Source organism: Ahaetulla prasina, chromosome 17, assembly GCF_028640845.1.
Source record: "Ahaetulla prasina isolate Xishuangbanna chromosome 17, ASM2864084v1, whole genome shotgun sequence".
NCBI lineage: Eukaryota > Metazoa > Chordata > Lepidosauria > Squamata > Colubridae > Ahaetulla > Ahaetulla prasina.
The window spans coordinates 7335012-7357189 of record NC_080555.1 but is presented as its reverse complement, the minus strand read 5'-3'; the positions used below and the strand labels follow the sequence as shown (position 1 = coordinate 7357189).

The 22178-nt window shown below is 48.0% G+C and overlaps 2 protein-coding genes across 3 annotated transcripts in view; one reads left to right on the top strand and one right to left on the bottom strand.

The window, feature by feature from the left end:
- BBS1 (Bardet-Biedl syndrome 1) overlaps nucleotides 1-22178 on the bottom strand; it is a 63572-nt gene that overhangs the window by 19413 nt on the left and 21981 nt on the right. The window lies entirely within an intron of this gene.
- On the top strand, nucleotides 3627-22099 carry CTSW (cathepsin W). Of its 2 annotated transcripts, XM_058160277.1 has the most exons (11): nucleotides 3627-3936; nucleotides 5643-5709; nucleotides 7760-7873; nucleotides 11510-11656; nucleotides 12373-12465; nucleotides 13538-13621; nucleotides 14371-14490; nucleotides 17777-17841; nucleotides 19074-19164; nucleotides 20274-20350; nucleotides 21666-22099. In XM_058160277.1, the coding sequence occupies exons 1-11, from the start codon at nucleotides 3820-3822 to the stop codon at nucleotides 21774-21776; spliced, it is 1086 nt and encodes a 361-aa protein (XP_058016260.1). In that variant the 5' UTR covers nucleotides 3627-3819; the 3' UTR covers nucleotides 21777-22099. The 2 variants fall into 2 exon arrangements, with proteins under 2 accessions (XP_058016260.1, XP_058016259.1); XM_058160276.1 differs by lacking the exons at nucleotides 17777-17841; nucleotides 19074-19164; nucleotides 20274-20350; nucleotides 21666-22099 and having other exon boundaries at nucleotides 11510-11649; nucleotides 12369-12465; nucleotides 13538-14485.

Below are 22178 nucleotides of genomic sequence, written 5' to 3'. Positions count from 1 at the left end.
AAGCGTCCTCACTGTTAGGAAACTTCTCCTTAATTCCAGCTTGCTTCTCTTTGATAAGGAAGGAAGGGAGGGAGGGAGGGAGGGAGGGAGGGAGGGAGGAAAGCAAGGAAGGAATGAAGGAAGGAAAGGAGGGAGGGAGGAAAGCAAGGAAGGAATGAAGGATTGAGGGAGGGAGGGAAGGAAGGGAGGGAAGGAGGAAGCAAGCAAGCAAGGAAGGAAGGAAGGAATGAAGGAAGGATTGAGGGAGGGAGGAAAGGAAGGGAGGGAGGGAGGAAAGGAAGGAAGGAAGGAAGGAAGGAAGGAAGGAAGGAAGGAAGGAAGGAAGGAAGGAAGGAATGAAGGAAGGATTGAGGGAGGGAGGGAAGGAAGGAGGAGGGAGGAAGGAAGGAAGGAAGGAAGGAAGGAGGGAGGGAGGAAGGAAAGCAAGGGAGGAATGAAGGAAGGATTGAGGGAGGGAGGGAAGGAAGGGAGGGAGGGAGGAAAGCAAGGAAGGAAGGAAGGAAGGAAGGATTGAGGGAGGGAGGGAAGGAAGGAAGGAAGGAAGGAAGGATTGAGGGAGGGAGGAAAGGAAGGAAGGAAGGAAGGAATGAAGGAAGGATTGAGGGAGGGAGGGAGGAAAGCAAGGGAGGAATGAAGGAAGGATTGAGGGAGGGAGGGAAGGAAGGGAGGGAAGGAGGAAAGCAAGGAAGGAAGGAAGGAAGGAAGGATTGAGGGAGGGAGGAAAGGAAGGGAGGGAGGGAGGAAAGGAAGGAAGGAAGGGAAGGAAGGGAAGGAAGGAAGGAAGGAAGGGAAGAAGGGGAGGGAAGAAGGAAAGAAAAAAAAGGAAGGATTCAGGGAGGGAGGGAGGGAAGGGAGGAAGGAAGAAAAAGCCGGAGAAGAAAGGAAGGAAAATGTGTCTGAAACGGTATAAGGCTTCCTGCTTGAGCAGCGGGTAGGACTAGAAGACCTCCAAGGTCCCTTTCCAGCTCTTGTTATTGTGGGACTACGTTGCCCTTCGTTTCTAAAATTCAGCGAATTGACCCTGGAGAAGACAGCTTGATGCTCTCTCGCCTCTTCCTCTCCCTCCTCCTCCCTTGCACCCCCGCCCCCCTCCCAGGCCTGACTTTCCTCCCCAAGAGAGACCTCTCGTCTATCAGCTATAAATAGGGACCCCCACCCTCACCCCAGGTCCGTGGGGAGGAATGTTCCTATGGGGAGGGAGTCGGAAAACCCAGGGCAGAGCTGCAGGGCTGCGCATCGCCCCGGCTGGAGATTAGCTGTTCACAAACAGCTCTTCGGACACCTGCACCCAAGGTCTCCACATCAAACGTTTCCCATGCGGAGGGAGGGGGCGCACGGGGACGGGGATGTGGGGCGTCCCCCCCCCTTTGAAGATAAAAACCCCATTTCGGCTGGAGGGCTGCCGGGGGAGTTGGGGATGTGGGGGGGAAACGATCCTTCTCCGGCCTTTTGATGTTTTTGGGAGCCGCCCAGGTAGGAATGTTCAGCATTTTGAAGCCAAGGCAAGTGTTGTTTGTGGTGTCTCGAGAACAGAGAGTACTACAGAAACCCCCCAGGAGGAGAGGATGGTAGGGAGCCTCTGAGGTCTTCTAGTCCAACCCATCCTGGTCAAATGGAAAACCGGAGGTCTCCTAGCTCAAGCAGAAGACTGTATGCCCATTTCAGACCAATGGCTCTTCAGTCTCTTCTTAAAAAAACCTCCGGTGTTGCAGCACCCACAACTTCTGGTGGCGAGCGGTTCTGCTGATTCGTTGCCCTCACGGTCAGGAAATTTCTCCTTCGTTCCAGGTTGCTTCTCTCCTGGATCAAATTTCCATCCGTTGCTTGTTGCCCTGCCCTCGGGTGCTTTGGAGAATAAGTTGACCCTCTCTTCTCTCCGACGGCCCCCATCAAGCGACAGAATAGCAGTAACAGTAACCAAGGGACCTTGGAGGCCGTCTAGTCCAACCCCCTGCTCACGCAGGAAACCTGTACTAGGGATTTGAACCGCTGCGGAACGGCCGACCTTTCTGATCGACAAGGGAAGTGTCTTAGCCACTGAGCCACCTAGTCAGGCTAGGCGATAGCACCTAGTCTTATATACCGCTTCACAGTACTTTACAGCCCTCTCTAAACGGTTTACAGAGTCAGCCTCTTGCCCCCCAACAATCTGGGTCCTCATTTTACCCACCTCGGAAGGACGGAAGGCTGAGTCAACCTTGAGCCGGTCAGGATCAAACTGCTGGCAGTGGGCAGGGTTAGCCTGCAATACTGCATTTTTAATCAGGAGGAAGGAAGGAAGGAAGGAAGGAAGGAAGGAAGGAAGGAATAGCAACAGCTCTTAGACTTATATACGGCTTCCCAATGCTTTACAGCCTCTCTCACTAAGCGGTTTACAGAGTCAGCCTCTTGCCCAGGGGTGAAATGTTCCCGGTTCAAACCGGATCACTCGATCCCGGTAGTGATGGCAGCAGGTACTTCGGAGAACTGGTAGCAAAAATCCCTGCCCACCCCCCTGATGCCCAGCTGAGCCGCGCAATCATCAGAGGTTGGTGGGTTTTTTTTAACTTTTAAAAGCATTTTTTCTTCGGCCAAAGAAAAAATGCTTTTAAAAGTAAAAAAAAAAAAAAAAACTCCGACGATCGCGCGGCTCAGCTGGGATTGTCAGAGCCTTTTAAAAGCATTTTTTCCACCACCTCTTCAGCCAAAGAGATTGTAAAAAAAATGCTTTTAAAAGGCTCTGGTGATCCCAGCTGAGTTGCCTGATCGTCAGAGGCTTTTTTTCTTCTTTTTAAAGGCAAACAAAAATGCTTTTAAAAGAAAAAAAAGCCTCTGACGGTCAGGCAACTCAGCTGAGATCGTCAGAGCCTTTTAAAAGCATTTTTAACTACCTCTTCGGCCAAAGAGGTGGTCGAAAAAATGCTTTTAAAAGTAAAAAAAACAAAACAAAAGTTGGCCACGCCCACCCAGTCATGTTACCCCCAGCCACCAAGCCACGCCCACAGAACCAGTAGTAACAAATTTTACATTTCACATTTCACCACTGGTAGAGGGTCTCTTGCTTGAGCAGGGGGGTTGGACTAGAAGACCTCCGAGGTCCCTTCCAACTCTTGCATCCAGGACATAAACTGTTTCAACTCCTACCCTCAAAACGACGCTATAGAGCACTGCACAACAGAACAACTAGACACAAGAACAGTTTTTTCCCGAAGGCCATCACTCTGCTAAACAAATAATTCCCTCAACACTGTCAGACTATTTACTGAATCTGCACTACTATTAATCGTTTCATAGTTCCCAATCCTTATGATTTATATTGATATATTGACCATCAATTGTGTTGTAAATGTTGTACCTTGATTAACGTATCTTTTCTTTTATGTACACCGAGAGCATATGCACCAAGACAAATTCCTTGTGTGTCCAATCACACTTGGCCAATAAAATTCTATTCTATTCTATTCTATTCTATTCTATTCTATTCTATTCTATTCTATTCTATTCTATTCTATGTTCCATGGACGAGCAGCCGAATGTCTCAAACGAAAACACAAAAATGAGCCCCGGTTGCAAATGACTCGAATCTATCTGGATGACTTCAGAATTTTCGTCAACATTTTTGGGGTTGTCGTTTGTTCATGCGCCGATTGATTGATTGAGCCACGACTGCAAAAGTTCCAAGAACTTTAAAAAGAAGAGAAAACAGCGGTTGCTTGCTTTTGAGATCAAGGGCTATAAAATTCACACCTCGCCTTCCTGTCGTCGTGGTTTTCCCCTCCATGCAGCCGCCCCCCCCTCCCGCAATCTTCATTTTTCTTTCCATCCTTTGTCGATACCCAGATGCAACGAGACGCACCCGCAATGTGGCTGGCCAAGCTCGCTGCTTGCTTGATGCTATGGCCGGCATGGATCTCTGTTCTCTGTGCCAACTTTACCCTTTCTTCGGATCCGGGCATGGTGAGGAGACCCCTGGTAGGGAAAGGAGATGGGGGCGGTCGAAAGAAGGGAGCAAAATGGCTATCATTTCCTCTTTCCCCCCCCCCAAAAAAATCTCTAATCAGCCTTGCAACTTGCCTATAATAATTTGCTGTGCAGAAAATAACAGAAGAGTTGGAAGGGACCTTGGAGGTCGTCTAGTCCAACCCCCCTGCTCAAGCAGGAGACCCTATACCATCTCAGACAAATGGTTGTCCAATCTCTTCTTGAAAACCTCCAGTGTTGGAGCACCCACAACTTCTAGTGGCAAGCTGTTCCACTGGTTAATTGTCCTCACTGTCAGGAAATTTCTCCTTATTTCTAGGTTGCTCCTCTCCTTGATTAGTTTCCATCTGTTGCTTCTTGTCCTGCCTTCAGGTGCTTTGGAGAATAAGTTGACCCCCTCTTCTTTGTAGCGGCCCCTCAAATATTAAAAACCAGCTACCACCTTCCCCCCAATCTTTCTCTTCCTTAGGCTTAGTCCTCCTAACCATTCATCATATGGTTTAGCCTCCAGCCCTCTAATAGAATAACAGGAAAAAATGGAAGGGACCTTAGAGGTCTTCTAGTCCAACCCCTGGCTCAAGCAGGAGACCCTATTCCATTTCAGACAAATGGCCGTCCAATCTTTTCCTAGAAACCCCCCCCCCATTGATGGGGCACCCTCAATGGGAACACCCGCAAGCTGTTCCACTGATTAATTGTTCCATCACCCATTTCCTTCCACTTATGACTGTATGACTGTAACTTTGTTGTTTGTATCCTTACGATTTACATTGATATTGTTTCCTGATTGCTTATTTGTACCCTAGGACTATCATTAAGTGTTGTACCTTATGATACTTGACGAATGTATCTTGTCTTTTTACGTACACTGAGAGCATATGCACCAAGATAAATTCCTTGTGTGTCCAATCACACTTGGCCAATAAAAAAATTCTATTCTATTCCATTCCATTCCATTCTAATTTTTTCCTATTCTATTCTATTCTATTCTATTCTATTCTATTCTATTCTATTCTATTCTATTCTATTCTATTCTACTCTACTCTACTCTACTCTACTCTACTCTACTCTACTCTACTCTACTCTATTCTATTCTATTCTATTCTATTCTATTCTATTCTATTCTATTCTATTATCTTCACTGTCAGGAAATTTCTCCTTGGTTTCAGTTCTAAATCTCTCTTGGATCCATAGATGTGCTTGATAAATTATCAATCAAAATCTTTTAATTTTTCTCCCCAGCTCTCCGGTGATTCTCCGTATTATCGGGGGAGAGAAATTATTTTTTTCTTCCCCAGACTGGAAAATGCAGGCTGCTGCTACAAAGTTGATAGAATAACGGGGAGAGCTATCGTCGGTTTGCCACCAGCTCCAGAAACATCTTCGAGAAAAATCTGTTTAAAAAATTCCCAAGCAGAATAAAGTCAAAAAACGGAAAGAAATAGCCGAGGAAAGAAATGTTTCAGGAATTACAAAACAGCTTTGCATTCAGCTGACCTTTTCTTTTTTCCCAATTTCCCCAGAAATATAAATGAGAGTTTAACAAGGCTAACACGAAGCTTACGGGCAGCATTGCGTTTGTAGAAGCAAAAAAAAAATTCAAATGCAAAAGGGAAATTTATCTTTGCAATGTTTTTATTCTGAAGCGGGTTTAACTTTTTATGCACTCTTGTTTAATCCAGACAGAAATGACCCGGAGGTTTCAGGAGTTTATGGCGAAGTTTGGCAAAACCTACACCAGCCAAGAAGGTAAGCAATATCTGTGAATTTCTGCTTCGCCCTCTACTGCACCGTGAATCTTAAAACTAGCTCCATAAAAATAGGATTCTGATAAATTGTAGTAGAGGTTGAATCCAGCCATGTTTTTAGTATGTGAGAATGCAGATTTGAATAAGAAGAAGAGAAGCAGATATGAGACCATCAAGGCAAGAAGGTCAGTCAGATGCCCTTGAAAGCAGTGGGTTTTGCAATCTTGGCAGCTGGAAGATGCATGGACTTCAACTCCCAGAATTCCCTAGACGAACTGCTGGATGAGGAATTCTGGGAGTTGAAACCCACCCATCGTAAAACATTCTGGCTGGGGGATTCTGGGAGTTGAAGTTCACCCATCGTAAAGCATGCTGGCTGGGGGATTCTGGGAGTTGAAGTCCACCCGTCGTAAAGCATGCTGGCTGGGGGATTCTGGGAGTTGAAGTCCAGCCATCATAAAGCATGCTGGTTGGGGGATTCTGGGAGTTGAAGTCCACCCATCGTAAAGCATTCTGGCTGGGGGATTCTGGGAGTTGAAGTCCACCCATCGTAAAGCATGCTGGCTGGGGGATTCTGGGAGTCGAAGTCCACCCATCGTAAAGCATGCTGGCTGGGGGATTCTGGGAGTCGAAGTCCACCCATCGTAAAGCATTCTGGCTGGGGGATTATGGGAGTTGAAGTCCACCCATCGTAAAGCATGCTGGCTGGGGGATTATGGGAGTTGAAGTCCACCCATCGTAAAGCATGCTGCCTGGGGGATTCTGGGAGTCGAAGTCCACCCATCGTAAAGCATGCTGGCTGGGGGATTATGGGAGTTGAAGTCCACCCATCGTAAAGCATGCTGGTTGGGAGATTCTGGGAGTTGAAGTCCACCCATCGTAAAGCATTCTGGCTGGGGGATTCTGGGAGTTGAAGTCCACCCATCGTAAAGCATGCTGGCTGGGGGATTCTGGGAGTTGAAATCCACCCATCGTAAAGCATGCTGGCTGGGGGATTCTGGGAGTCGAAGTCCACCCATCGTAAAGCATGCTGGCTGGGGGATTCTGGGAGTTGAAGTCCACCCATCGTAAAGCATTCTGGCTGGGGGATTCTGGGAGTTGAAGTCCACCCATCGTAAAGCATGCTGGCTGGGGGATTATGGGAGTTGAAGTCCACCCATCGTAAAGCATGCTGGCTGGGGGATTCTGGGAGTCGAAGTCCACCCATCGTAAAGCATGCTGGCTGGGGGATTCTGGGAGTCGAAGTCCACCCATCGTAAAGCATGCTGGCTGGGGGATTCTGGGAGTCGAAGTCCACCCATCGTAAAACATTCTGGCTGGGGGATTATGGGAGTTGAAGTCCACCCATCGTAAAGCATGCTGGCTGGGGGATTCTGGGAGTTGAAGTCCACCCATCATAAAGCATGCTGGCTGGGGGATTCTGGGAGTCGAAGTCCACCCATCGTAAAGCATGCTGGCTGGGGGATTCTGGGAGTTGAAGTCCACCCATCGTAAAGCATGCTGGCTGGGGGATTATGGGAGTTGAAGTCCACCCATCGTAAAGCATGCTGGCTGGGAGATTCTGGGAGTTGAAGTCCACCCATCGTAAAGCATTCTGGCTGGGGGATTCTGGGAGTTGAAGTCCAGCCATCTTAAAGCATGCTGGCTGAGAATTCTGGGAGTCGAAGTCCACACCACACATCTTCAAGCTGCTAAGGCTGAAAAAAACCCCACCATTCTAAAAGCATTGACTTTCAGCTGCGTTCATTTTTAATCTGCTCCAAATTTCGAAGCATTTCAGTGCACTCCACGAGCTTAAAATAAAATGATGTTGACTCCTGAGGTGTTAAAACCCCCATAGGGACACGAAAAGGATTTGGCTACAAGGCTTTGCCGTTCTCTCTTTCTGGAACGGTTTTCCTGGCTTCCCAATCTAAAAAAAATATGAAAACCATGGTTACCCAGGAAGGGGAAGGAGCAGACAAACTGGGGTCTAACGTCAGCTAAGCGTCCACGTCTGTAATGAAATGGGGTTTTCTGCTTCCTGCCCCTTTTAATTTCTTTACCCCTAGATACGATTTACCGCTTCAAGGTCTTTGCACAGAACATGGAAACCAGCCGAGTCTTGCAGGACACCGAGCTGGGGACGGCGCAATACGGGATCACCCCTTTCAGTGATTTGACAGGTAAGATGCCAAGGAAAATGAAATGTTTGATTAAGCGGTGGGGATTAATAACCAGGATGCAGAAGAACAGAAGGCAGACTACGGCCTACGGTCAGTTTCATTTTGTTCAGTGAGAACAATCCACCCATGGAACAGACGTTTGCCTTCGGAAGTTGTGGGAGCTTCATCCCAGGAGGCTTATGAAAAGAGACCGGACTGTCATTGGTCAGAAATGGTGTAGGGTCTCCTGCTTGAGCGGGGGGGGGAGTTGGATTAGATGACCTATCAGGTCCCTTTCAACTCTGTTAATCTGAATCTATCTAAGATGATCAAAGGCCTGGAGACTAAAACATACAAAGAACGGTTTCAGGAACAGGGCCTGGCTAGTCTAGTGAAGAAAAAGGACCGAGGGAGACAGGAGAGCATCTTCCGATATTTGAGGGGCTGCCACAGAGAGGAAGAGGAAGGGGGTCAAGCTATTTTCCAAAGCATCTTTGAAGGCCAGACAAGGAAGAATCGATGGAAACGATTTTTCCACAATTTTGGCCACAACTGTATGAAATGGCGACGACGGGGAGGCAGCGCCCAAGAAGCAGGAAGGAGGGGACATTCCAATAGCAGCCAAGCAACCTTAATTTACTTCGATCAAGTGAAATGTGTCGGCTAAACCGCGCAGCCCCGGTTTGCAAATTTGGAAAGTGTTGCCGTTGACAGCGGGTGCAAGCAAAGACCCCAGCGTTGGCTTAGCGGCGGGGCTGGTGGTGAGCCGAGTGTTCCCTTCCTGCAGAAGTGGGCGGACCACCGTGCCTCTGTGGCAAGCAGGATGTTTGTAAGATAAGCCCACCACAGGACCCAACTTTTGTGCAAGGTCTAACCAGCTGCGTTTCAGCCTTGCATCGACACCGACGATTAAATCTCTCCGTAGCTTGCTCAGCTGGTCCAAGCAGGTCAAGGTGCTATTTTTTTTCTCCAAACGCAGGCTGGATTTCTCGTCCAGTTTTCTATTTTCCAAAGCACCATTAAAGGTCAAGGTCAAGGTTCCCCTCGCACATACGTGCTAGTCGTTCCCGACTCTAGGGGTTGGTGCTCATCTCCGTTTCAAAGCCGAAGAGCCAGCGCTGTCCCAAGACGTCTCCGTGGTCATGTGGCCGGCGTGACTCAACGCCAAAGGCGCACGGGACGCTGTGACCTTCCCACCAAAGGTGGTCCCTATTTTTTCTACTGGCATTTTTTTTTTTTAACGTGCTTTAGAACTGCTAGGTTGGCAGAAGCTGGGGCAAGGAACGGGAGCTCACCCCGTTAGGCGGCGGCGCTAGGGATTCGAAGCGCTGAACTGCCGACCTTCTGATCGACGAGCTCAGCGTCTTAGCCACTGAGCCACTGCATCCCTTAAAAGCACCATTAGGCAAGACAAAAAAAAAAAAAACTAACCGAGGAGAGAAGCAACCTAGAACGAAGGAGGAATTTCCTGACAATGAAAACAATTTAATCTGTCAACTTGTCTTCAGAAGTTGTGGGTGCTCCATCGCTGGAGGCTTTCAAGAAGAGATTGGACAGCCATTTGTCTGAAATGATATAGGGTTTCCTCCCTGAGCAGGGGGTTGGACTAGAAGACCTCCAAGGTCCCTTCCAATTCTGTCCTTCCTTCCTTCCTTCCTTCCTTCCTTCCTTCCTTCCTTGAATGTTCTTGCAATTAACATACTTCTTAGAGATTTCCTTCCTTCCTTCCTTCCTTCCTTCCTTCCTAAAAAGAAGAATTTTAAGAAGAAACTGGACATCCACTTGCCTGGAACAGTGTAGGGTGTCCTGCTTGAGCAGGGGGTTGGACTAGAAGACCTCTAAGGTCCCTTCCAACTCTGTCCTTCCTTCCTTCCTTCCTTCCTTCCTTCCTTCCTTCTTTCCTTCCTTCCTTCCAAAAAAGAAGGATTTTAAGAAGAAACTGGACAGCCATTTGTCTGAAATGGTATAGGGTCTCCTGCTTGAGCAGTGGGGGGTTGGACTAGAAGACCTCCAAGGTCCCTTCCAACTCTTCAGTTATTCTGTCACTTGAGGGTCTGTCGCAGCGAAGAGGGGGGTTGACTGATTCTCCAAAGCTCCTGAGCGCAGGACAAGAAGATGGAAACTGATCAAGGAGAGAAACAACCTGGAATTAAGGAGAAATTTCCTGACAGCGAGAACGATTTAACCAGTGGAACAGCTCGCCACCAGAAGTTGTGGGTGCTTCACCACTGGAAGTTTTAAAGAAAAAGACTGGACAGTCACCTGCCTGAAATGGCATATAGGGTTTCCTGCCTGAGCAGGGGGACTAGAAGACCTCTGAAGGCCCCTTCCAGCTCTGTTAAATTCTGTTAAGCTGAAACGGTGAAGCCTGTTGCGGGAAGCTGCCCTTATCTCAGCGGCTTGCAGGAAACGGCTTGGGACGGCCGGCTACACAATAGCTCCTTTGTTTGGGCACTGCAAGCGTTGGGTGTTTAAGCAGCGTGTTTCATTCAACCCCAGTTGAAGGGATGAGCTGCAGGAGTGGGGTGGGGGTGGGGGCAACTTAGCTGGCACAAAACCCGGTGGAATACCAAGCAAAGGCTCCAAGTAAATTGAATTCCTGGGGAATATTTTGCCCGAGTCGCACAAGGCTATCGCAGCCCGATCAAAAGAATTGGCTCCCCACCCACAACCCCACCATCGGCCTCTTTTCCCTACTCCTTTTTTTTTTTTGGTGAAGGTACACAACACCCAAGGCCGGCCAAATTATTTTGGCAGCCGGGGCTGAAAATTCCGCACGGACGTCTCCCCTCTCGAGGAAGAGTAAAAATAGAAAATTAATAAAAATGAAGACGGAAGGCTTTGCCACCCCACGCCTGCAGTGGGTCACCTCTAATCGGTCTTTTTTTTTTTTTTAAATAAACATTTGACCGGCGTGGTTTGAATTGCTGAAGGGCCAACCGGGGAAAGGGCCTTCGGGATCAACACAGGTAGTCCTCGTCTTAGAACGGTGCGTTTAGGGGACCGTTCAAAGCGACGTCAGAATTGGGGGGGGTGGGGGGGGAAGTGACATAGAACCGTTGTTCGCACTTAGGTGGCATTTTTGGCGCTTTTTGGCAAAGAGAAAGTTCAGATTAACCGAGGCTTCGCCCAATTCTCCAACCTGCTGGGGGTTCGGGAGAACCTGTAGCTAAGATTCTGTGCAACCCCCAAATCCCACTCCTGGCTGGCCCCGCCCACTCTGCCCCACCCCTCCCAGTAGTCCCCACACAGCCTGTTTTGGATGCAGGTAAGTGCAGGGTGCGTGCAAAGGCTCGGGGAGGGTGAAAAATGGGCCTACCAGAAGTTCGGGAAGGCCTCCAGAACCTGGGAAGGCCGTTTTCGCCCTCCTGGAGGCTCAAGAAAAGCCTCCAGAGTCCGGGGAGGGCAAAAACGCCCCCACCCTCACTGTGGTGCAGAAGGCCAACTAGGCCACGCCCACCCAGCAACCAGGCCGAGAACCCCTTGCTAAAATTTTTGATGCCCACTCCTAGCCAGATGCTTCCTCCACGGAGCACTGCACTACAATACCCCTCATCCCCCGCCCAACTCAGGCCGGTTAGAGAAGACTGGAGTTGTATATAAGCCGAAGCCGCCGGCGAATAATATAAAAAATGTCGGTTTTCTCCCCTTACGCAGAAAGCGAGTTTGCTAAGAGGTTTGGCGCCCCGGTTTTGCGGCCTGTGCCCTTTGGCCCGACGGAGCTGCGCCGCGCCTTCGTGACGACACCCCGATTCTGCGACTGGAGAAAAAAGGGCTTGTCGCCAGTGAAGGACCAGGTGAGCGGTGGACAGAGAGACCTGCCCAACGTATCTTCTGCAAAGGAACATCCCATCGGGCGCCGATTTCCGTCTTCTCAGCCAGCTGGGACTTTTGGTGTTGATGGACGTGACTTACGTAGAGCAGGGGTCTCCAACCTTGGTCCCTTTAAGACTTGGGGACTTCAAATCCCAGAGTTCCTCAGTCCACAAGTCTTAAAGTGACCAAGGTAGGAGACCCCTATTCTATATGCTACCGATGTTGCCGTGTGAATTTTCCTGCCCTGGACCAGGGCCGTGGTTAGAAATGGGAGGACACGGGCCAAAAGATCCTGGTTTAATGTTTCCTAACTCTTTTTCTTTTTTTCGAGGGACGCGGTGGCTCAGGGGCTAGGACGTTGAGCTTGTCGATCAAAAGGTCGGCAGCTCAGTGGTTCGAATCCCTAGTGCTGCCGTGTAACGGGGTGAGCTCCCGTGACTTGTCCCAGCTTCTGCCAACCTAGCAGTTTCGAAAGCACGTCAAAAATGCAAGTAGAAAAAATAGGGACCACCTTTGGTGGGAAGGGAAGAGCGTTCCGTGTGCCTTTGGCGTTGAGTCATGCCGGCCACATGACCACGGAGATGTCTTCGGACAGCGCTGGCTCTTCGGCTTTGAAACGGAGATGAGCACCACCCCCTAGAGTCGGGAACCACTAGCACGTATGAGCGAGGGGAACCTTTACCTTTAACTCTTTTTCTAGGGAGATTGCCGTTCCTGCTGGGCTTTCGCGGCCGTCTCCAACATAGAGGCACTGTGGAAGATTCACCGAAATGTGAACTGCAGCCTCTCAGTGCAAGGTACGTCCGTCAGTTATGAGGGGAAGGAAGGGGAGCAAGGAGAGTTCATTCAAGTGTTTCTCAATCCCAGCAATTTTAAGACGGGTTAGACTTCAACTCCCAGGGGATTCTGGGAGTTTGAAGTTTACCAGAGGTGGGTATTCAGCAGGTTCCGACCAGTTCTGGAGAACCGGTAGCGGAAATTTTGAGTAGTTCGGAGAACCGATAAATACGACCTCTGACTGGCCCTGCCCCCATCTATTCACTGCCTCCCGAGTCCCAGCTGATCAGGAGGGAATGGAGATTTTACAGTATCCTTCCCCTGCCACCCGTCCACCCGTCTTAAAGCATGCCGGCTGGGGGATTCTGGGAGTTGAAGTCCACCCATCTTAAAGCATGCCGGCTGGGGGATTCTGGGAGTTGAAGTCCACCCGTCTTAAAGCATGCAGGCTGGGGAATTCTGGGAGTTGAAGTCCACCCGTCTTAAAGCATGCAGGCTGGGGAATTCTGGGAGTTGAAGTCCACCCGTCTTAAAGCATGCTGGCTGGGGGATTCTGGGAGTTGAAGTCCACCCATCTTAAAGCATGCTGGCTGGGGGATTCTGGGAGTTGAAGTCCACCCATCTTAAAGCATGCTGGCTGGGGGATTCTGGGAGTTGAAGTCCACCCTTCTTAATGCATGCAGGCTGGGGAATTCTGGGAGTTGAAGTTCTCCCTTCTTAAAGCCTGCTGGCTGGGGAATTCTGGGAGTTGAAGTCCACCCTTCTTAATGCATGCAGGCTGGGGAATTCTGGGAGTTGAAGTCCACCCTTCTTAATGCATGCAGGCTGGGGAATTCTGGGAGTTGAAGTTCTCCCTTCTTAAAGCCTGCTGGCTGGGGAATTCTGGGAGTTGAAGTCCACCCATCTTAAAGCATGCTGGCTGGGGGATTCTGGGAGTTGAAGTCCACCCATCTTAAAGCATGCTGGCTGGGGGATTCTGGGAGTTGAAGTCCACCCATCTTAAAGCATGCTGGCTGGGGAATTCTGGGAGTTGAAGTCCACCCATCTTAATCTTCTTCGAAATAATATTTTTCCCCCCTTCTTTCGTTCTAGAAATCATCGACTGCACATACCATTCCAGAGGAGGGTGTTTAGGGGGCTACGTCTGGGACGCGTTGCAATACGTCTTCAACAAGAGTATGTGGACATCCCCGTTTGTCGCATTCTTTTGTTGTAACGTTTACGTGAGTCTGCACAACTGTTCCCCTCTCGTTGGACTCCGGGCTGTGGTGGCTCAACCCATGTTGGAGCATCACAACAACCCAGCAAGGTGGGCTCTGTGCGAGCAGGTGAGGGAGGCAGAGATAACAGGACAACGGAGTTGGAGGTCTTCTAGTCGGAACCCCCCTGCTCAAGCAGGAAACCCTACACCATTTCAGGCAAACGGCTGTTCAGTCTCTTCTTGAAAACCTCCAGTGATGGAGCACCCACAACTTCTGGTGGCGAGCAGTTCCGCTGGTTAATTGTCCTCCCTCTCAGGAAGTTTTTCCTTAATTCCAAGTTGCTTCTCTCCTTGGTTCGTTGCTTCTTGTCCTGCCTTCTGGTGCTTTGGAAAAATAGGTTGACCCTATTTTTTGGGGGGGGCACCCCCCAAAACGTGGAATTTCTGCTCTCAAGTCACCCCTTGTCCTTCTTTTCCTTCAAACAGACACACCCAATCCCCGCAGCTGTTTTCAGAGTTGTTATTTGATGATCAACTTGGCTTGCTTTGTAGGCTGAAAACTGGATTTTTGGGCAGCAAAAAACTCAAGATAGGGAATTATCTGCCTGGATATTAAAAGCTTCCAGGCAGTTATTTGGGAATGAGGGACATTCCAAAAGAATAACTTTTCAAAAAGATTTTCTCATCTGTCTCTTTTGTGAAGCTTCCTCGGTTTCTTTTCCAGGTGGACTGTCATCAAGCAAACTTTATCCCTACGTGGAGAAAAGTCAGCACTGCCAGAAACACAAGGGGCGAAAACTAACCAAGATTGACGGTTACAGCATACTTCCGAGAGACGAGAGGTGTAAGTCTATGGCAGAGGGCTGAATAGAGACCTCTGAATTATAAGGCTCTTGAGGCCCCTGAAAAATTAGCAGGTTTAGAATAGAATAGAATAGAATAGAATAGAATAGAATAGAATAGAATAGAATAGAATAGAATAGAATAGAATAGAATAGAATTTTTTATTGGCCAAATGTGATTGGACACACAAGGAATTTGTCTTGGTGCATATGCTCTCAGTGTACATAAAAGAAAAGATACGTTCATCAAGGTACAACATTTACAACACAATTGATGATCAATATATCAATATAAATCATAAGGATTGCCAGCAACAAGTTACAGTCATACAGTCATAAATGGAAAAAGATTGGTGATGGGAACGATGAGAAGATTAATAGTAGTGCAGATTTAGTAAATAGTTTGCCAGTGTTGAGGGAATTATTTGTTTAGCAGAGTGATGGCCTTCGGGAAAAAACTGTTCTGGTGTCTAGTTGTTCTGGTGTGCAGTGCTCTATAGCGTCGTTTTGAGGGTAGGAGTTGAAACAGTTTATGTCCAGGATGCGAGGGGTCTGTAAATATTTTCACGGCCCTCTTCTTGATTCGCGCAGTATACAGGTCCTCAATGGAAGGCAGGTTGGTAGCAATTATTTTTCCTGCAGTTCTAATTATCCTCTGAAGTCTGTGTTTTTCTTGTTGGGTTGCAGAACCGAACCAGACAGTTATAGAGGTGCAAATGACAGACTCAATAATTCCTCTATAGAACTGAATCAGCAGCTCCTTGGGCAGTTTGAGCTTACTGAGTTGGCGCAGAAAGAACATTCTTTGTTGTCCTTTTTTGATGATGTTTTTGATGTTAAGTCAAGATTTTAAAAAAAATCTTGGAATGGAAACATTGGAGTGGGAATCAAAACATTTATCTGCAAGCAGACAGTCTCTTTTACATGTTCAACCAATTTAAACACAAGGGGTGCATTTATATGATGTCATCCCCCCCAGAACAACAACAACAACAACATTGTGGCTTAATACCGGTAGACACTGTTTTACAACCATTGTGGTGGGGTGGCCTAGAGGTGGAGCGTCTGGCCTTACAATCAGTAAGGGCTGTGAGTTCAATCCTAGGTAGAGGCAGATTATTTCTCTCTCCGGGCACGATGAGAAATATATCTGCTGAACAAAACTCTGCATTGGCGACAGGAAAGGCATCCGGCCAGTAAAATGCTTGGCTAGCTCCATTCAGTTGCCCAGACTCAGAGGTGAAAATCCAGCAGGTTCTGAGACAGGTTCTGGAGAATCAGTAGCGGAAATTTTGAGTAGTTCGGAGAACAGCAAATACCACTTCTGGCTGGCCCCCGAGTGGGGTGGGAATGGAGATTTTGCAGTATCCTTCCCCTGGAGTGGGGTGGGGATGGGGATTTTGCAGTATCCTTCCCTGCCACACCCACCAAGCCACCCCATGCTCACCAAGCCACGCCCACAGACCCCGTAGTAAAAAAAAAATAATTGGATTTTACCACTGGCCAGACTCCACCCCGCAAGGGATTATGGGGTCATTAAAAGATGAGATGTTGGAAAATGGAAATAAAAATTATTTATATATAAAAAGATGAGAATTGTCTTACAACCATTTGTTTAGTGACCGTTGAAACGGCACTGAAAAACAGTGACTTGCAACCAATCCTCACATTGACAACGGGTGTAGGATTCCCATCGTCCCGTGAACAAAATTCGGGCGCTTGAAGAGTCCTGGGATCATGTGATCACCATTTGGGATCTTCCCAGGCGGGCTTCTGACAGGCAGAGTTAAAAGGGGGGGGGGAAGCCCGATTTGCTTAACAGCTCTGTGTTTCACTTAACAACTATTTGCTTCGCCAATTCGGCAGAGAAGTAAAAATGTGGGGTGACTCTTCACATCCGCCTTGCTTGGCAATGACAGTGGCCGTGGTTGTTAAGTCGAGGACGACCTGGACTTAGGGCCACAATTGAGCCCAAAATTTATGTTGCTAAGTGAGACCTTCGTTAAGTGAATTTTGCCCCATTTTACGACTTTTCTTATCCGCTGCTGTTCGGTGAATCGTTGCAATGGTTCTTAAAGTGACTCACGCTTCCCCGTGGAACTTATGTCTGTCGTAAATATGAGCCAGTTTCCAAGCGAATTTTGATCGCGGGACGGTGGGGGATTGCCCCCAAGGTCGTTAAGCGTGAAACAATGGCCGCGAGTCACTTTTTTTTCAGAGCCGTCGTAACTTTGAACGGTCAGGAAACGAGCTGTGATGTGTCCAGGATGACCTGTTCTTTGAATAGAATTTTATTGGCCAAGTGTGATTGGACACACAAGGAATTTGTCTTGGTGCAGATGCTCTCAGTGTACATAAAAGAAAAGATACGTTCATCAAGGTACAACATTTACAACACAATTGATGGTCAATATATGGTTGTAAACCCCCCGGTTTACGTCAATTGCCTGATCTTCGGACCTTTCGGTGTGAGCTGAAAACGCACCTATTTATTCAAGCGGGACTGGATTGAAATTTTATTGGGGTATTTATGTTTTAAGATTTTAAATGGTTTTAATATTTCGGCCACATTATAATATTTCTTTTTAACTTCTTTTTAATGTTTATATATTGAATTTTTACTTGGCTGTACACCGCCCTGAGTCCTCCGGGAGAAGGGCAGTATAAAAATCGAAATAAATAAATAAATAAATAAATAAATAAATAAATATATCAATATAAATCATAAGGATTGCCAGCAACAAGTTATAGTCATACAATCATAAGTGGAAAGAGATTGGTGATGGGAACTATGAAACGATTAATAGTAGTGCAGATTCAGTAAATAGTCTGACAGTGTTGAGGGAATTATTTGTTTAGCAGAGTGATGGCCTTCGGGAAAAAACTGTTCTTGTGTCTAGTTGTTCTGGTGTGCAGTGCTCTATAGCGTCGTTTTGAGGGTAGGAGTTGAAACAGTTTATGTCCCGGATGTGAGGGATCTGCAAATATTTTCACGGCCCTCTTCTTGATTCGTGCAGTATACAGGTCCTCCATGGAAGGCAGGTTGGTAGCCATTATTTTTTCTGCAGTTCTAATTATCCTCTGAAGTCTGTGTTTTTCTTGTTGGGTTGCAGAACCGAACCAGACAGTTATAGAGGTGCAAATGACAGACTCAATAATTCCTCTGTAGAATTGGATCAGCAGAATTGGGAGGGGAAATGAATTTAGTTCCAAAATCCTGATTTCGCTCTTGTAAATTTTGGGCTTGGCTGAGCTTCCATGTTGATGTGTGATGTTTTTTTCTCCCAGATATTGCTAATATTGTGGCCACCCAGGGTCCCGTCACAGCATTGATGAACATAAAAACCCTTCAGGTGAGAACGGGGGTGGTGGTGGTGGTGGTAAAATTCTGGAGAACGGAACTTTTTCGCTCGCTGACATCCTTCCCAATTCGCTGCCTAGGTTCTTTTTAGTGATTTATTTAATTTATATACCGCCCTTCTCCCGAAGGACTCAGGGCGGTTTACAGCCATGGTAAAAAAGTACAAATCAAAAAGTTAAAAAAAGCATTGAAAAACTAATTAAATTAAAGGCTGAAAGAATTATAATAAAACTATATTAAAACCCCAATAAAAAACTTCCATTAAGCCAGCCCTGCACGATGGAACAGAAAGGTCTTTAACTCGCGGCGAAAGGTCCGGAGATCAGGAAGTTGATGTATCCTCGGAGGCAGTTCATTCCAGAGGGCAGGAGCCCCCACAGAGAAGGCTCTCCCCCTGGGGGTTGCCAGTCTACACTGATTGACCGACGGCACCCTGAGGAGACCCCCACTATGGGAGCGCATGGGTCGATGGGAGGCTATTGGTAGCAGCAGGCGGTCTCGTAGATAACCCGGTCCTATGCCATGGAGCGCTTTAAAGGTGATAACCAACACCTTGAATTTTGAGGCTGAATTTTCCCAGATCCCTAACCTGGGTTCATTTGAACTTGGCTCAGCTCCTGTACAGCTAGTCCTCGACTTACAACCGTCCATTTCGTGACTGAAGTTAACAACGGCACTGAAAAAAAGGGACTTAAGGCCATTTTTCGCACTTACGACCCCCACTGTTACGGGATCAAGATTCAGACGCTTTGGCCGCTGATTCATATTTGCGACGGTTGCTGTGTCCCGGGGTCAAATGATTCCCCCTTTTGCGACCTTCCGATGAGCAAAGTCAAGGGGGGAAGCCCGATTCACTTAACGACCGTGTTAGTAAGTGAATAACTCCAGGGATTCCCAGAGCATCCGTGGCGAGAAAGGTCGTAAAACGGGGGCAAAATTCACTTCAAATTCGCTTAGCGACAGAAATTCGGGGCTCCATTATGGTCGTTAAGTCGAGGACCTACCTGTATTGCAGAAACCTAGGCCACAGGGTTAGTTGGTGGCGGTTACGAAAATAACCTGGGTCAAAATACAGATGAAATGTGTGAATTTGGCCGCCGGAGGGGATTCCAGAAAGGATGAGTCAGAGAAAAAAAGAGAGACCTAGAGAGGTAACTAAGATTTAAACTCTCATCCCTCTATGGCTATTAATCATGGTCTGTTTGGATTTTCTCCATGGGGCAGCATTACCGACAAGGCATCATCCAGAGGTCCAAGGTGAGCTGTGACCCCAAATGGCTGGATCACGCAGTCCTTATAGTTGGCTTCGGCGAAGGTAAGCCATGTTTTCTTGGTTGTCGGGGCCCACGGAATACTGGCTTGATCCTCCATTCAGCGTCCCGCCAGTTTTGAGATGGGACCTCACAACACCAGTTTAAAGGCAGTTGGGTTGTTGGATGAACCAGTGGTGAGATCTGAACCGGTTTATTACCGGTTCGCTGGCTGCGCCTGGACGCTGCCCGGGCATGCGCACTGCACACCATGCACCAAATGCAAGATGCGCGTGCGAGTGTACGACAAAAGGAGGCATGTGGTAAGTAGAACAGCGCTTGGAGGGGGGTGGGTGATCAGCTGTGGCACGCAATCTTTTTTTTTTTACTTCTAAAAGCATTTTTTTTTACAACCTATTCGGCCAAAGAGGATTCTGATTTCTGATTCCAAGAATGGTCATAAGTCGAGGACTTCTGCAAATTGTTTTAGTTGATGATGCCATGCGATAAATTCATTCATTCGAGCCAAATCCTGTTGCCTGAAACGCCACCAAAGTTTGATGAACGAGAATTAACCCGTAAACCCCAAATCTGATGCAAACATAGAAAAAGGGCGCAAGTTTTTAACCTGCGAAAGTTTGAACTTGCAAAAGTCTGAACTCGCGAAAGTTTGAATTTGCAAATTTAAGTGATGCAAACCTAGGAGAAGGCGAAAGTTTTCACTTGCAAATTCTGTGGCTACCCAGATTGACGCTCTAGATCCGGGATGGCGAACCTATGGCACGCGTGCCCAAAATGGCACAAGAACCCATGTCACCCGGCACGTGTGGCCTTGCCCGTTTGTCTTCCTGGTTTCTGGCGCGCACGCATGTGCGACGACCAGTTGTCCTCTGTGTCGAAAACTGATCTGCCAGCTGATCGTCAGAGTTCAGCTTTTCCGGACCGCGGCCCCGACGAGCACGCACGAGGTTTCCACGTGATCTTTTCGGTGCCGAAAACCTTCGCCATCACTGCCCCTAGATGTTAGCTAACAAGTCATTGAGGGCAAAATTGCGACGCTCAAGGTTTTTAGTCCCATTTAGCAAGAATGGAGCTTCAAAAACTTGATAGCTTTCTCGATAGGTCTTAGAAAGAAAGGCGCATTCGTGACCGTTTTTTGGTGCTTTTTTTGCAGGCAAAATTCGACGCGGGACCTGGAGTGGATCATACTGGATTATCCAGAACTCGTGGGGGACGCACTGGGGAGAAGAGGTGGGTTGAGTTCCAACGGATTGGTAGGGAAAAGAGAAGGGAATGGAAGTGCCTCTTGGGTGTAGTGGTCCGATTAAATTAGATTAGATTTAACAGAGTTGGAAGGGAGCTTATAGGTCATCTAGTCCAACCCCAACCTCCCCCGCCCAAGTAGGAGACCCTACTATATCGTTTCTGAAAAATGGCAGTCCAATCTCTTCTTAACGTAAGGTATACCAGGCTAGAAACCAGGAGACGGTGAGTTCTGGCATTGCCTCAGGCATGAAAACCTGACTTTGGCCTGATCACCAGGAGACAGTGAGTTCTAGTCCCGCCTTAGCCATGAAACCCACCTGGGTGACTTTGGGCCAATCACCAGGAGACGGGGAGTTCTAGTCCCGCCTTAGCCATGAAACCCACCTGGGTGACTTTGGGCCAATCACCAGGAGACGGGGAGTTCTAGTCCCGCCTTAGCCATGAAACCCACCTGGGTGACTTTGGGCCAATCACCAGGAGACGGGGAGTTCTAGTCCCGCCTTAGCCATGAAACCCACCTGGGTGACTTTGGGCCAATCACCAGGAGACGGGGAGTTCTAGTCCCGCCTTAGCCATGAAACCCACCTGGGTGACTTTGGGCCAATCACCAGGAGACGGGGAGTTCTAGTCCCGCCTTAGCCATGAAACCCACCTGGGTGACTTTGGGCCAATCACCAGGAGACGGGGAGTTCTAGTCCCGCCTTAGCCATGAAAGTTGCCTGGGGAATTCTGGGAGCTGAAGTCCACCCATCTGAAAGTTCCTTAACTTGAGAAACGCTAGCCTAGATAACCTTGTGGATACTCTCAACTCTTGATAACTTGGGGAAGTGAGTTAGGTAAAGCAAAACCCAGTTCAGGGGGCAGGAAAAGCGCCAGTCCCCATCACTGACATAAATTGACATTCATGCAGTAGAAACCAAAGAGTGGGGACAATTAACCAGTGGAACTACTTGCCACCAGAAGTTGCGGGTGCTCCATCGCTGGAAAGCTTTTAAGTCTGAAGTGGTATAGACCAGGGTCTCCCGCTTGAGCAGGGGGTTGGACTAGAAGACCTCCAAGGACCCTTCCAGCTCTATTCTGATCGATAATTGATTTGATTAGCTGTGTTCCTTAGGGCAGGGGTCTGCAAACTTGGCTCTTTTTAAGATTTGTGGACTTCAACTCTCAGAGTTCCTCAGCCAGCAAAGCTCAGGAACTCTGGGAGTTGAAGTCCACAAGTCTTAAAAGAGCCAGGTTTGCAGACCCCTGCCTTAGGGAAATTTTGACTGTTGAATCGAACTCTTGATATATTTTCTGTCAGGGCTATTTCCGGATGGACAGAGATTCTAACACCTGCGGGATTGCCCAGTATGTCACAACAGCTGTCCTCGAAGACTTGGGAGGAGAGAAGCCGGTTGTCTGTCCTAGATGACGGGGGGTGCGTGAATCTGTCTGTCTTCAAGACCAACCACTTTGGAGCACTCGGTCCCATTCATTTTCAAGCTTTTTGCAACCTGGCGCCCTCCAGATGTTGGCGGCTTGCCTACACCGTTTGATTTTCCTCCGAGAGTTCTTCGGTTTCTTTAAAATGCAGGGCTTCCTCGAATTTTCTTTTCCTCTTAATTTTAAGAGCGAGCGACGAGGCGTGTAACTTTTTAAAGAATTGCCAAGTGCAACGACTGGGCGACGATGGATCGAATCGCCCAGTTTTGGTGCAAAATCTTTTGTGTAGATAAACCCGGCTATTTTCTCTCTCTGTGTGTGTGTGTGTGTGTGTGTGTATGTATGCGGGCGTGCAGGTGTGGGGACATGGGGAGAAAAGGAATTATCTGAA

Bases quoted from the DNA above. Each gene is read 5' to 3' on its own strand.
- CTSW (XM_058160277.1), top strand. From the start codon at position 3,820: ATGCAACGAGACGCACCCGCAATGTGGCTGGCCAAGCTCGCTGCTTGC. The intron at 14,491-17,776 runs GTAAGTCTATGG...TTTTTCTCCCAG, and splicing joins ACTTCCGAGAGACGAGAGGT to ATATTGCTAATATTGTGGCC. The intron at 19,165-20,273 runs GTAAGCCATGTT...CTTTTTTTGCAG, and splicing joins TATAGTTGGCTTCGGCGAAG to GCAAAATTCGACGCGGGACC.